The sequence below is a fragment of the Larus michahellis genome, chromosome Z (genome assembly GCF_964199755.1).
Source record: "Larus michahellis chromosome Z, bLarMic1.1, whole genome shotgun sequence".
Taxonomy (NCBI): Eukaryota; Metazoa; Chordata; class Aves; order Charadriiformes; family Laridae; genus Larus; species Larus michahellis.
In genome coordinates, this window is record NC_133930.1 from 204,647 (window position 1) to 220,822 (window position 16,176).

At 41.1% G+C, this 16,176-nt stretch overlaps 1 protein-coding gene across 12 annotated transcripts in view; it reads right to left on the reverse strand.

The window, feature by feature from the left end:
* The window catches only part of ZNF532 (zinc finger protein 532), a 48,257-nt gene that overhangs the window by 23,691 nt on the left and 8,390 nt on the right, over positions 1–16,176 (reverse strand). For all 12 annotated transcript variants that reach the window (XM_074568929.1, XM_074568932.1, XM_074568921.1 and 9 more), the window contains one exon: positions 6,104–8,463. In XM_074568929.1, the coding sequence (XP_074425030.1) occupies positions 6,104–8,443 (2,340 nt within the window). In that variant the 5' untranslated portion in view covers positions 8,444–8,463. The remainder of the gene's footprint in view (positions 1–6,103; positions 8,464–16,176) is intronic.

Below are 16,176 nucleotides of genomic sequence, written 5' to 3' on the forward strand. Positions count from 1 at the left end.
ACCAATAAAATGGAGTATTATCAGGCAAAAGTTTGCAGATGTTCTCAAAACACATTTCTCGGGCTAGAATACACCACCTGCACTATATCAACATACTGTACAGCTGAGTAAAAACGAGAGATATGCAAAATGTTTACAAAACTTTTCTTTGCAGGGCAATCTTTCTACATACAGGAGTAACTTACTAAGCTAATTCTTTTCTTGTAATTTGTTACACAAATAATTAAAAAAAAATAAATCTTAAGCTACATGTTGACTATATGCCACATCAGAAACACTGAAATTCTCTGGGTGCTTTGTGCCATTCTCGGGATGAAATGCATGGGATACAACCCAGCTGCAAACAGGCTTCACTTTTGCTCACAGTTACTTTGCATCACTGGAGGGCACAAAGAGCCAAACCTCTAGAAGCGTTCCAGAAAATGTCTCATTTACAACAATGCACCTCTAAAACGTGTGGGCAGGTAGCTGGCATCCAGTACGGAGCTACACTTCTGTCTAGCTTTGATCACGGAAGCTGCTTCACCACCTTCCACAGAAACACTCGTGGTCTCCCAGTCAAGCAGAACAGGACTTTAACTCAACTTCATTTCACAGACTTTGCTTTGTAAGGCTTTTAAAATGATTATTTCTTATGATTTGGGACTTAACCACCTCACCAGTGACTTGGGAAGATTGAAAAACAAAACCAAGACTCCTTCGTGGCATGGGTATCTTTTTAACAGAGATTTGCGTCTTTTTAGAAATGTTATCCGTAAGTCTTGCAGATGTAGCAATGCGTACATTTTGCAAGAATATGGAACAAAACAAGCTCTCCAGAGCTGTGTTATAAAGTATTTACTGACCTATGTATGAAGAAATCCTGAAATAATTAAGAAATAACGCCTTTCCTCAGGGTAAAACAGTTTCTTACTAAAAGATAGGTGCTTCACAAAAAGTCACACCCTTCCAATTCAGGCGACTCTTCTTTAAATCTAAGAACAGTAAGATCCAGACCATATAACAGCAGAATCAAAGCTACTATTAGGGAAGAAATAGTACAGTATTACAAACAGCTTTCACAGGAGCCTCAGTTACTGGTATTAGCAACTATGCCAGTAAAAAAAGTACCCTGTTCCCATTCAGTCAGTAGGAGTCAGACATTAACTCCAAAGACGGAAGGAAAAAGCCTTTACAGTCACTGCAAAAAATTATTATTTTTTTCCTAATAGAACGCTATTTAATACCAATGTCTAAAGTAATTTAATTGCCTTAGCATTTATACAGTATTACTGATATTCTAAGAACAAGTATATTTTTGTATTACAATCTGTACATTCCATTTTTAATCTTTTTCCAAAATAGCCTAATCTAAATGCTTTTTTTTGAGGGCGCATGCAAATACTTTTTTCAAAACCACTAATTTTAAGTAGAAATGTTAACATGAAACATCTTGTGGTCACAGACACAGGAGCAAGGAGCGTATTTTCACACAGTTTACTCTGTGAACAGGGTGGCCTGAACTGTCTGAACACGGTCTCCATCCAAACACAGTTCTCAAACGTCCTGACCACAGCAAGATGGTGAAACTCAAAACGTTCAAATAGAGGAAGTTAAGCAGAGAAAATCTACCATTACTGAAATTCAGGTTCAATATTAGCCCTACCACCAGCCCAAAGGATTAGTAGGTAGCATGGACACATGTGCCTGAGGTTAACGATCCGCAGGGACTTGGAACTCTCACCCCGACCGGAGCCTTTGTGACACAGTATGTCTGAAACTCTGTTCAGACACGAATAAATATCCACTTTGAAATGCCAATCGTTCGTCCTCAACCGACGGAACAGTATGGCGGGCACCACAGCCTCGTGCTCTCCAGCACTGACAGAACTGGTCTGGGATGTCAACTTCGCCGTCAGCTCAGGCTTAAAGGCACAATCCTGACTAACCACAGCTCTACTTAACACGTGCTCCTCACGTTTACTTGGCTCCGGTACCTTTCCTAAAATGTACCTTTTGCCATTTATGTATTAAGAAGCAGCAGTATAATACTGGAGAATCTGGAGTACTATTTGATTAGGTAAGAAAACAGCAAAACAGAACTTCTCATTCCAGTAACAGAAACATACGGGGTTTTCAGAGTCCTTCCAAACCCTTGGTCTGCAGCACTACAAAAGGAAATCACAGAACCACAGAACGGTTTGGGTTGGGAGGGACCTTAAAGGCCACCCAGTGCCACCCCCTGCCCTGGGCAGGGACACCTCCCACCAGCCCAGGTTGCTCCAAGCCCCGTCCAACCCGGCCTTGAACCCCTCCAGGGATGGGACAGCCACAGCTTCTCTGGGCAACCTGGGCCAGGGGCTCACCGCCCTCACAGCAAAGTATTGCTTCCTCAGATCTCATCTCAATCTCCCCTCTTTCAATTTAAAATCATTGCCCTTTTTCACATGGCTCCCCTCCCTGATCCAGAGTCCCTCCCCAGCTTTCCTGGAGCCCCTTGAGGGACTGGAAGGGGCTCTAAGGGAACTGGGGACACAGAAGAGCCGTCAACATTCCAACCCCAACAAAGCGTTACCTCCCTGACTTTGCACCAAGCACCTGAGAGATTTATCTGGAATGCTAGTGACTCCGACCGACACCAAATGCCAACAGTGCTACTTGTTAAGGCCACTGGTTTGCTATTTTGATGAGTACAGTAAACTGTTTAATTGATTACAGTCGAGCAAGAAGAATCTACTGGGAAATTCTGAAATTCAGCATGTTTGCTTACCATTTTATTTTGGGGTTAAGGTGGCATTAACTTCCAGTTCTCTCATTCCAACCCATACCAAAATAAAACACAGTTTGTGAAAATCATCACCTGCCTGCATTTAAAGTCAAAGTTTCAGAAAAAAAAAGGGTTAGAAATAAAAATGGTGGAGGTGGAAAATAAAGATACACAAGAACTATGAGTATGAAGGGAAATGAGCTATGTACTTTCCATGGGAGCTATACACTTATATTTGTAAATAAGACGAACACTAACATTAATTAGCTCAGGTTTGCTATTTTTTTTCCCCCCAGGAAGTCGATGAGGGTTTTATTCAGCCAGGAAACCTATGAGTGACTCGTCCTATTCCCTTTAACGGGAATATTGATTGAAGCAATATATTACGAGGTAATAACTTTATAGGGAATATCTTTTAATCACTAGGACTGTGTTACTATTGTTTATTTTAAAAGAAACATTCTGCCTTCGTAAAAGGAGTTTAAGAACAAGAAGTGACAGCTACTTACTGCTTAGACTCACTGAAAACATAAACCAGTGCACAATTTCCATTTCAAGAGCAATTAGCTGGGCACTAGGAAGAACAGTAAGCTGCAAATAGTAACTTTTTTTCCTATTATTTGTTTGCATAAACCCAATGTTTATTTTTATTCTTTCTTCCTTCCAAAATTAAAATATCAATTCCATCTAACTTTCCTGTCTTCCTCCCCCCATAATAAAGGTAGTTTTACAACAAAAAGCCAGTGCCAAGCACTAAGAAGGAAAACAGAACTCGAGTATTTCTTGTCAAGCTTTTCAAGGGGTAACATATAATGAAAAAGTACCAAAATGTTTATTAATAAATGCCTGTACAGAGTCTTCCTTCAGCAAACACTACCCTTGCAGCAATGCTTGGGACAAAAGATAGACAAAAAGATAACTTATCGAGAAAGCAGGACGTATTGCTCTCGCTAAAGCAGCTGTTCAGTTAAACACTTCCCATGGTGGGCATTTCAGCATAGCTACACCACCACAGTATGCAATAAAACGCAACGTAAAAAAACCCTGCACAGAACTGAAAACTGCTGCTGGATATCTGAAAAGGACTAAGAAAAATATTTAATTCATTTTTAGGAGGATACTTCCACAAAGAACATTTAAAACGACATTTATTGTGTTCTTTTAAAATGGAACAACATGAAATCACCTCTTTTCCTCCAGTGCTTTGCAGCAACAAGGCTTTTTTTAAAAAAAACAACAACCCTGGAAATCCATGGCCTACTAAGCAGGTATTAAGGCCTTGTTCATCCATCAGCTCCTAGGAGAGAGCAAGTTTCCAACAAGAGACAGGAGCACACTGGTAGGCAGTAGGCAGTGCTGTTTTCTGCACCTTCATGAGCTTTCCTCCCTGAAGAGCAGCATCTGTGCACCCCTCCTGATCTCTCCCCCTAACTGCAGGTGTATTTTGACGTTGTATGAGGATCTCAGCTGCTTTCCCGCAGTAAATCAGCGGGGCAAACAGTATCTAACAGGACACGCAGAGAGCAAACTCGGCAGCAACAGGGCAAAAGCACCAGACAGAGGTAGCAGCAAAGGGCAAAAGGTGTTTCTACAAGTCTGCTTAGTTTCCCTGTCCATGCAAAAAAAGACCCCCCCAGAAAGCCAGTACCTCACTTTTTATCCTTGCTATTTTTTTTCATTTTACCCTTACCTCACCCTCCCAACCTATTCTCAGCATATCTGTCTGTCTCTCAAGCGCTTGCTTTGTCTTAGCGCCTTCTTAATTGCTGGATTTTAAGTACCAAGAACAACAGGGATTTCACAAGGACTACTGGATCTTATCATGCTAAATGATACCTAATGCACCTATTACGGAAAAAACCAAGACAAATCTAACACCGATAAGCACCAGCAAAGCAGTTAGCTAAAAACCAATTACTGAGTATTAAGTAATTCAAGAGCTGGTGCAGAATATACTCATGGTCAGCCACTAGATACCGTTCAAAACTGCAGCAAGATCCAGGGACAGAATACATTATGATAACTTCTTTCTGGCAAAAAGCTTAAACAAACTCTCTTTAGGCAGGCACATCTGTAGTATCTTACAAACAGAAATTCACAGACATGGCATTCACTGGGAATCCAGGCAATTTCCGCCTAAATCCTCTAGCCCACTAGTAAAGTGGAGCTGAGGCAGAGCCACATAATCCAGATTATTTCCCCATGCAAAGCTCTTTACATGACTGCTGTAGTGTGGGCGCAGGGAGCTGCCGCACAGCCACAGAACAGGGCTTAAGCTTAGTAAATAGACCCTGACAGGAACCCGCCTGCGCTTCTAGGACTAGTGAATTTCTCCCTAACTGCAGGACTTAAAAACCTTTATCCTGAATACTGCTGTGCGATTCCCAGAATATTCCTGGGGCTTTCCTGTCTTGATAAATCTGAGCACGTTTGCAGGTTTTCAGCTTCTCACGTAGCAAGGAGCTGCAACACCAAACTCAACCGAATGCTTTGAAACACATCAGAATCCCTTTTAATTGGCACGCCCCAACAGAAATCCAACTCTTCTAATTAACAATCTCAACTCTTAGAGGATTATAAAATACGTCGCACACTGATTATTATTAGCTTTTATTGAATTACGTGTTTCTTTCAGATTAGGCCACATACATTAGTAAAGAATTTTAAAATGCTTTGTAAATTTAACCCATTAGCAATCGTTAAGAGGAAAGGAAAACCAACACAAATAAACAAACGGTCACACAGGAAGAAATGCATGCCAGTGAACACCACTTTCACTTCTGTTTACAAAAGACTTGAAGAAAACAGCATGCATATCCTTTCCAAAGAATCAGTGTGCCATTTATTCATTGCCTAGAGCCCCCCTAGGTAAGAGGAATGCCTACCTCACTTCTGGTGCTACGTGAAATAGTAGAAACTGAAGACAAATCAAGAATGAATCACTTAAAACTATCATTCAGATTCAACAGATGGGCTGCTAATGAGGGTGCCAATTAAGTGGGTTCCACAGGTTACTTCAATTCCAAAGCACAGAAAGAATCATTAAAAATTCTTGGTGAAGACTACTATTAATTTCAGTATTACAATGTTCAGCTGTAAGAAAGCTAATGCTAAATTTTAGCAAAAATAGGCAGTGTAAATTTCAGACTTCAGGGCCTTAAAAAATCCTAAGAAAACTTGTATTTAAAATATGTTGACGTTCACTACGTAAGTGCTTGCAAGATTTTTTGTGGTTTTCGCTTATACTTTTTAATCGCGGAGGTTCGGATAATTAATAGCTAAACGAAAGCAGAACCATATCCAAAGTCTCCTAGGCTTATAGATCAAACATTGGAATTGAAACATAGGATACTCTACTTGTCCACTTGTGTCTGCAGCCTGCTGGAAATGAGTTGCGAGAGATGTCTCATCTTGGAAAACTTCATTACACTCCAAACACTTTAGACTATGCCTACAGAGTTTGGAGGGATCTTCGTCCAGTGGCATAGCTGGGATGACAGGCGTACTCGCTGGGGCCGATATGACTGTCCCAGTTATGCCAGACTGTATCTTCGTTACTGCATGCGTGCCAGCTCCCACGGGGCTCTGAAGCATAGACGTCGCGGTATTGCTGGAAGGAGATGCTATCATTTGATCTGCTGGGACTGGTTTTAGAATTAGGTGTGAACACTGCATTACAACTCCTTTCTCCTTGTGCCCACGAGCGTGAGAAAGAAGACTGCACTTATTGTAGAAAACTAAATTCTTTGTGCAATGATTACACGTCACTTCAATTCGCACGCTCCTCCTGTCGTAATGCTGGGTCAGGCTCTTCTCAAGAGCAAAGGAGTCGCCACACTCCAAACACTTGTACCCTCGTGTTGGTAACGTTATTCCGGCATTGGCAGGGGGACTAAGGTTTGGGATGTAAACTGGCACGGGATTGACACTACTCAGCACCTTATTGAACGCTTCCACTACAGAACTTTGTAGAGATGACACCACCTGGACTCGAGACACTTTTTTCGAAGGCTGTGAGGCTGCTGCAGAAATTATTGCCTGCTTTATTTGTTGCTGAGGTTTCGTTAGCACTTGGCGGAGTTCAGAGGTGGTTTGAGCACCTTGAGGCAAAAGATTAAGGTTGGCAAGATGGACCGTCTTTGGCACAAGTTTAGCACTGGCGAGGCTCGACGCTGGCACCACGACCGTCTGCTGTTGTATCGCATTGGCAGCTTTTATAATGGCGCTACTGGCACTCTGCACCGAAGCAGCCGAGATTACAGTGGCTTTCACTGTAGTATTGTTAGCGAGCTTCAAATTAATAACTTGTGAACCTGCTGTTTTAACTGCTGAAACAGGGAGAAAGGCAGTAGCCACAGGTTTGATAGTGACCTGTTTTGGTGCAAGGTCTGCAGATGCAACCGCATTGGTGACAACTGTGGACTGGAGAGGAGCTCGAGGAGGAGAGGAAAGAACAGCAGCAGAAGTCGGTGAGGACAGGAGAGATGTCACGGAAGTTACCATAGAAGCCGTCTGCTCTGGCTTTTTACCAGAGTCCAAATCAACTTCTGGCAACACCCTGGTAACAGTTCTCTTGATCTCCCCAGAAGAAGTCTTGATGGTTTTTATGCGAACTTTAGGAATTGCTGGTGTTGACCCCGCAGGAGAAGACGGAGACCCTTTGCTGCTGTTTTCACTCGATACACTTCTGGGACTATCAGGTGGTTTGACAGATGGCTTTTTAGCACCATCAATGAGACTCTGAGATTCAGGTGATTTTTCAATAGCCCGGGGACTTTCACTCATGTCTTTTGGTAATGGAGAAGATTCTCCCGAATGAGACTGTAAATCTTTACTGCTATCTGTAGCTGCCTTTTTAGCACTCAGTGCTGCAATTGCAGCGATGCACGAAGAAAGCTTTGCTGATGACTTTGCTTTGGACTGTGAAATGCTGGCAAGATTTGTTTCACTTTTTTCTGTACTCAGTTTTCCATCAAGTACCCTGTTTTCAAGAAGCTTCTCAGAATTGTCTTTTAGCAATTTGTCCTCCGATTTTCGAGCTTTAAAAGGCTCATAGACACTTAAGTTCATGGAATTTGTCTCTGTCTCTCGTTTAGCAACTTTATTTTTATCTATACTACTTGAAACGGGGATTCCAGATTTAATCAAGTTCTCCCCTCCAAGTGCCTTTAGCTTGTCATATTCCTGCTGAGATACAGATCCTGCCAAGACATTTGCCCTGAAATTTGCACGCATCTCCTCTTTATCCGGAGGGTCATCCACTTCAATTTTTTCATCATCATCAAATTCTTCAGCACTTGATATTGGGCTAAACTGGTTGAAAGCTGAATCCTTCAGTGTAGTCTCAGACGCTGACCCATCATCTTTAAGCACCTTCCCTTCATCTTTACCGTAACTATCGAGAGCTGATGACGTTAGAAAGCCATTATGCAAGCCATTGCCTGTGGAATGGTGACCGTCCTTGTCCACTCCTTCGGAAGAATCAATAGTACGCACATTTTTCACAATGACACTCACACCGACATCAGATGACGATGGGGCGTGAGAATCTTCATCTGGGTGAGCATTTGGTTTGATGTGGCTTTCATGGTCATCATGTCCAGATTCAATAGCTGCTTTTGGATCAACCATGTCTGGTATGTCAAAGGCTGCAAGAAGGTCATCAAAATCTGGGGTCTTCATATCCCCCATGGTCATGTATTTGATGGTAAGAAAATCTGTAAAATAAGCAGAAAGCCATCATCTCAGTATTTTAAGCTCTAATAGCACAATTTTACACAAAATAAGCTTATGTTCACATATGCCACGTAAAAAGGTGTTATTTCACTTCTGAAGTAGTATTTTCAGAAATTACGCATTACAGAACGGCATTCCAGTGCAAGTGTACAGTCAAGTTATTAGACCAAGATCTCTAGGAATCCATCAGCCTCACAGACTGTAACCTAGTCTTTTCATTCTAGGCACAAATTTCTCTTCAGTGACTTTCTTCCTGCCACTGCTCCGACACCCCCTCCTACCCTCTCCCACGCTCACCGTGACTACAGCAGGATGCCTAGACTTGCATGAAAATAACATGAGGCACTTGCAATTCCTCCTAAGTCTAGATTTCCCTTGACATTTGCATTACCAAGCTGATGAGCCTTCTTGAAGATGGCAACAAATGTGCTTCTACTAACAGTTGCGCTGTTTTCTATAAATTAAATTGCTTTATAAGAATTATGGAATAAGTGTCTCCCGGTGTTCACAATGCTTTTTTTCAGCAACTCTAATGACGGATCTGCTGTATCTACGCTATTCCTGACACGTGTCTCACTCTCACCTACTTTAAAGACCTCCCATAGCAGAGGTTCTACAACCTCCGATGTAATTTATTCCAGTCATTCACAGCTCCGTTATATGCTTCCTACTGCATAATCTGAATCTTTCTTGATGCAATCTGAATGAACTACATATGGTTCCATTCACCCATCCTCTTTGCATCAGCACTTTACTGCAAGGCCATTATCTCTCTTCAATCTTCTCCTTTTTAGGCTAACCAACACCAGATCTTTAGGGGGTTTTTTTTCCCCTCACAGAAAACATTTTCCAGATCCTGTTCTTTTAGTTCGCCACTGGCCTCTATTGTTGGGTTTTTTCCTTCCAATTCCCAAACCAAAGAGGTAACTCAAAACTGAAACTTTACAAGTGCTGTGTAAAAAGAAAAATTAACTTTGAGTGTACTTTTAGATTTAAATCCCACTATGACATTTGCCTTTTTCCAGACGTTCCAATAATATGCAGAGATGTGTGGGGGAATCACTCGCAGAGATCTACAAAAATCAGTTACAGAAAGCACAGACAGACATTTTTTCATCCTCTTTCGTAACTATGCACAGGTATGACTTGTATTGTTGTGACAGAGCTGTTTTTAATGTACTTTCATTGTTCGGTAATTATCAGGCTAAAGTCAGTATTCAATGTGAAAAGATAATTAACCAAATAAGTGTTATTGTTAGCAAGTGCCCGTTTAGGAAGCATCCTGTCTGTCCTCCTGCCTTTGTATCGACCCTAAAGGGTTGGAAAACGTTCTTATTACATAGCTCAATGTTCTGCCGCCAGTATCAATTAACAAAGGCCGTCAGAGAACCACGGTGTGACTACCTGCAACAGCGCTCTCCAAGCTCCTCACATGAGCTCAGGTAAGCAAGAAGCTACATGCCCCAGGGCAGGTCTGCTGGAAGCCACTTGCGAACGGAGATGCATCCTACAACTTCACTTCCTCCTCCCCTGAGCTCATCATCTCCAGCTCTGGAGAGAAACTACTGCTGACTGTTGAATTCAGCTCTAACAATGCTAAGAAAAACTAATCAAAATGCATATATGTTTAAATACATATTTTTATGCAGATCATTAGCAACACAGGCAGCACTAACTGTTCCTCAGAAAGATGCAGTTTATTCAAATGGTATAATCCCTTTGCTTGACAAAAATTTGTAAAACGTATATATTTATCAACGCTGGAAGTCATTATGGACTCTAAGAAAGGCAACTGAGGAAAATTTTTCAAGGATACCAGAATACACGCAGACATTTCCCATAATACCTTCATATAAACATATAACGGTTCTGAAAATTGTTTACATGGTCCACTTAATGGCTTTGTCTAACCTATTAACTCCTTTTCATTGCACCAAGTCCTTCTGCAGAGCTGAACTCAGCATGTGATTCGCTATGAGTATTCCATTGCAACTCACGAATTTACTCTCTTAATTAACTCATAATTCCTTTGCTTAATCGACAACATATAGTAGCCTGTCATGGTAAATGCTCATCATCAAGACTTCACTACTTTTGTAAAGCATATGGTTACAATTTATACTTATCAGACATAAGATTGTTTCATAATGCTGCTAATTCTAGTTTTATTGTGTATGTGGTTTTAATTATAAAATTTTAAAATCTGTTTGTTCAAAAGCAAGTTTCTAGCCCTCGTGCATTTAAAACTAGTAACTGGGATAAAATGAACATAAAGATTTAAGAAAAGAGACTAGAAAAGTAACCAGTAGAGCTCAACTCGTGCAGTATAACCAGCAGCTAACTCGTTGCGTTCAGCACATGTGGCAGCAGATGCCTCTCCTACCCCAAAGCAAGATGATGATCACACTCAGCCCAGGGCTGCAGACCTGGACTTCAGTCTGCCCTCTGCCTGGAGGACTGCAGGATCCTGTGAAAGGGCCGCAATTACAAAGGCAGTTATCTAATAAATACAAAAATGCATACATGTCTAATAACAAAATTACAAAGACAGTTATTATAAGAATTAAACGGAAAAGATTCCAGAGGCCAAAGCATACAAAATCCATGTAAAACCACACAAATAAAGCCTCAATTGACACAGTTTTTCTTCATTTGAGATACTAATTATTTGCACTCTGATTGTACCTCTGTCGGTAGGTGTCTTTTTACAGTTATTATATACACTGAAAAAGAACTAGAAAGTCCTCCTAGTCTGAAACTTCCTCTAATTACATATAGTGGAGATTAATTAACATTTAGCAATAGCAGTGAATTAAGTAAAGGCCCACTTACGCAGCATTTCATCTTTAACAGCAAAACTGTGTAGCAGAGGAGATACATTTGTCTTTTACCGAGAAACCTGGTGAGGCTAATTCGGAACGGGAAAATATCTCAAAAGAATTCAGAGGCCTGCAGAGCTAAGACCATAAATTAATTGACAGAGAGCACAGTGCATAAAGTTGCAACCATCTTTCAAGTGTGTGCAGCAGGAACAACTCCCGTGCTCTACCAGAGCATGACAATGCAATGGTTCCTTCTACATGGGGGACCCAGAGTTGCTGCTGCCCTTATGAAGAATCTCTCCCATTCTTCAAACTTCTAAAGCAATCTAAGTCAAACAAAAAGGGACAAAAGACATTGCCAGGCTTGATAAACAAGTAAGCAAAGTTGTAGCCTGGCCATTTTATTCATCTCTTCCTCCCTGTTTCAAGGTTCAGTATACAAACTGTGCTTCCACCACAACTGCCAGGACTCTGAAGCCACGTTCCTCCTTTTTCCCCTGAAAACCTTTCAGTAACTTCTTCCCTTAAGGAAAAAACTCCGCCTTTTATCCAAGATCCAAATCAACCGACACCTTGGCTGCCAGACAAGCTGTTAGTCTATTCCTTCTCTGGGCCAACATGATGCCTGTAAATACTTCAGAACAGGAAATGAGGCAAGTTCCTGGTTCCCTAGGAAATCGTGATTTTCCAGGAAATGGAATTTCTTTGAGAACTGCTTCTAAGTGCTGAGAGCAAAGCTCAGTGCCTCCAAAGAGATACAGCAAGGTGTAAAAATCTAGCATCAGAGGGATGCCATTAAGATGATCTTCAGAATCAAACTGAGGAACAGTCCACAAGGTGTGTAATCAAGGACACATTCCTCAGACTAAACAAACAAAGACATATTTAAAGAAACAACCTGCAAGTCACCCACCTCCTCACACATCTTTGTCCCAAATAGAATTTTTTCCATTTTTAGTTTCTGAACAATAGAAACAAAATTCACCCCAAAACAGGGGAATGCTGACTTACAGCATTACAAAGAACAATGGATAGAAGATACAAGAAATTAAGCACTCCTAATTTTGTGGGTACTCGTATGAAGAGTCAGTTCTTAGATCTACTGACCCTGTCCAAAGTACTATGTCATTTTCAGTCTCCTTTTGTAACTTTCCTTTTCCTTCCCATGGACTAGTTCCATTTCCTGCCTCTCCACCCGGCCGCGAAAAACCTATCATCTTTGTTGTAAGACCTGTAACCTTTAGGACACTTGAATTACTTAAGAAAAGTTATTAAAGAAAACCAGTTCCTTTAAAAATTCAACTGTTACTTTGCTTACTGATTATTCAACAATAAAAGTAAGTAAAAAGGAAAAAAATTCTGAGTATGTCTGGTAGGAATTACACAGCTAGAGAGCCACGGAGCAGTGAGGTGCAATGCTTCTGGGTTCTGCTTCTTTGATGGGGGACAAGAGGGCTTCTGGAAAGATACTACAGAGTCTTAAAAACTTAAGGGAGCGGATTCTGAATATACTTACTCCATGATTGCCATTGATCCCTTCAGTGACAACATCCAGCCCTACGCGTATCAATATCTTACTGAAACTTAAAGTGCGGATTAAGTTCTGGAGGATAAATCAAGATTGGTTTGTTTGTGCTCATGCTTTGTTCAAAGCACGCGTGCATGACCTTCTACGTTATTCTCTCTTTGGAAACGCATCTCCTGAAATAGGAGCTTCCTCTGAACAGCATGAAGAAAATGGCACAGGTTTTAGCCAAAGGAAGACACCCCTTGACTGCTCCACTATCTTACTTCTCCCAGTTAGCCTTTTCACTCCAGCTCATCTGATAACACATTCCAGTGAAGCACCCACTTGGCTCATTATGTCAAAACACGAGCCAGCCCACGAGAACTCTCTACTGACAGTGGAAGAAGCAAGCAGGCCAAGAATTCGATGCTACACCCATGAGAAATAGTTAAATTCTTGTAAATCTTTGGGGGCCTCCATATCCCAGCTGTTAAGATAGAAAGCCTACAGATGTATTCCAAGACTTGAAAAGGCTGATCTCCAGAAAAAGGGGAAAACATCTGCAAGATGTAGTGCATGTGGGAGCTTCTGCCCTACTACCAGGGATTCCAGAGACCATTCTGAAATACTGCCTTCTTACAGCAAGTATTTGTGTAGATGCGAGGAAGGCTCAAATATGCAATGACATAAATATCAACCAAAGAAGTATTAGGGCTTAGAAGTAAATAGCTGCTTCTGAAATAATAAAAAAAGCAGTTCTGTTTTACCACATGGAATTTTTGTCACTCCTCAAGCCTCGTATCTATACTCGTTCCAGGTGGAGGAACTCCAGCCCTATGAGGAAAACCAAACGAACCCACCCTTTCAAGTACTCTGCCAAGGGAGAGGGGACAAGGTAAACACACAGAAGAAAACATTTCTTCTCACTTTCTAAATATGATTTATCTTGTAGCTTGGGCTTCAGGACAGCTGCAGACGGGGCTGTCTTTCTCCACAAGAAAGATCAAGCTGCCTATAAATTGGTACTGAAATGAAAAGGTACTTTCTGGTGTAAAGCTGAGCAATTGTAAACACTCAAAACTGACTCGTTTTGGGGAAGCTCAACAGCCCAATGAAGACAAGAAAACGGAATCATCTGGCAGCTCCCAGACAGGTCCTATCTCCAAAGCGCTCAGAACTCTGATTTTTGTCCCTCAGGTGCAAGAACGACTCAGGCTTTCCTGGCCTAGCAATGACAAAAAATCCTCCTCCCTTTCCAATACTTTTCCAATTAATATTCTCTACACATGAAGGCTGCTAACTACTGTTTCTGAATCACAAGCATGGCCTTACATGCTCAATTTTTATTCTTCTATTTCATCATTAATCTTTAAAGAACTGACCAACTTTTTCACCTTGATACTCGCCCTCCGGCTCGTCCAAATCTCTGTTGCTCAACCATAAGTCTAGGGACTCTATGCAATTGCTTTAACTCCCTGTACTAGCGCCATCTTTTCTACTGTCTTTTCTACCATATTAAACTCCTACCCTCTGCCTGCAAATCCCATGTAACTGTCTATACTTAAAATACGTAACTCCATGCTTTTGTTCAAACAACTACTCAACTCAAGCTTCTCTCGGCAGCAAGTCTGTTTATTATTTAAGGAAATAGGAAAAAAACCCAACTTTAATTTTCACCTACTTATGGAACTTATGTTCTTGCGACTACATTCCTTTACCTCCCCTAAACTCTCCCTACAGTTTTTACCTCCGTTTGTACTATGTACAGTTGTGGACTGTTCACTCTTTAGGGCAGAGAACTTTTCTTTTGTATGTTATTCAAAGAAAATCAGTTCTCTTCAGTACTGTGAAAACAAGAGCATTGAGACACCACTTTTCAGTGCCTAGCACATGGTAATGTCTTGATTCTGGAAGAATACTTCTGGTGTAACCATATATAACAATTATTCTGTTAAAGTTAGACTGGTATAAATTCCCAGTTAGACACACTATTCCAGAACAAAATTCTGATAATCTGGTATAATTACTCCACTTCCAAAAACATGAGTAGTGATGCCTAAATAACATCATCCTCATTCTGGAATAAAATGCCTACACGGGGAGTAATACCAGCCTAATGAGCATAAAAGCACATTTTGGGGTTTTTTTAGTTTCTGTATTGTTATGCCAAGAAATTTCATCAGGTAGAGAAGACTGAAGTGATTCAATCAGCATTACAGTAGTATGTATCCTAACATTAGGCAAACATCAGCCTAATACACAGATTATGTGCAGTTCATTAGTTATTCAACATGTATTAGTAATTATGCCTGACTAAACCTACTGATTACTTACTTTGAAAGCTAAGTATCTGAAAGACAGGCAAACGCAGTATGCTAATTCAACCACCAAACCTTCTTCAGGAAACGAGAACCACATCTCGAATCACAACTCGGTATGGTTTGAAACACACAGCGGGCAAATACGATACGCAAGAGGCCACTTTAACCACAATCAGCAACGTCTATCACAGTCACATAAAATACAGGTTCCTTTTAGCATACCAAAGGTCCCATGACTTGTTACTGTCGCAAAACTCAGGTAGATTCCTGCTTCCAGAAATACAACTTTCATAATACACAGCATTTTGATTTCTTAGGATAAAGGTCTTATTTACAATCCATAGTATCAATAAGGTCATGCCAGTCCTTATGTAAACGTCTTTGTGAAGTATGGGGTGTTTTACAGTTAAAATTTATACCAACCAATCTGATATTGCAACATTATATACACTGTACCTATCTGCCTTTAAAAAAAAAAGAAAAAAGAAAAATCCAATTTCCCTCCATGCACGGGCCTCAATAAGCAAGAGAAATCTGAATTTGCACTTCTGGTTTTCTAAGAGAACATTGTACCTCCCTCTTCCCCCTCAAAAAAGCTGTGGAGGGTGTTAGCCCAGTATTTCAAGTCTTAAATTTTTTCACTTTTTTTTTTCCCACTCAATGCAGTAACCTCGCTGTTGCGAGTTTCAGGAGAATTTCAAAATTCACTCTTTACTTGCCCAAAAAAGTTTTCTACGGGCATTTCTCCCAATCTCAGAATAGCTGAGGTTGAAGGCGACCTCTGGAACTCCAACCTCCCTGCGCAAAGCAGGGGCAGCTACCGCAGGACCTTCAGGACCCTGCCCAGTCAGGTGCTGAGTGCTTCCAAAGACGGAGATGCCAAAACCTCTCAAGGCAACATGCTCCAGCATTTCACCGCCCTCACAGTAAAACAGATTTAAACCATTTATTAGCATTCAGACCTGCTCCCGTTCCCTTGCCTTACCGCCCACTTATGACAATATCGAAATGCATTTTCAGAGTGCACCATCAAACGGAACAAGC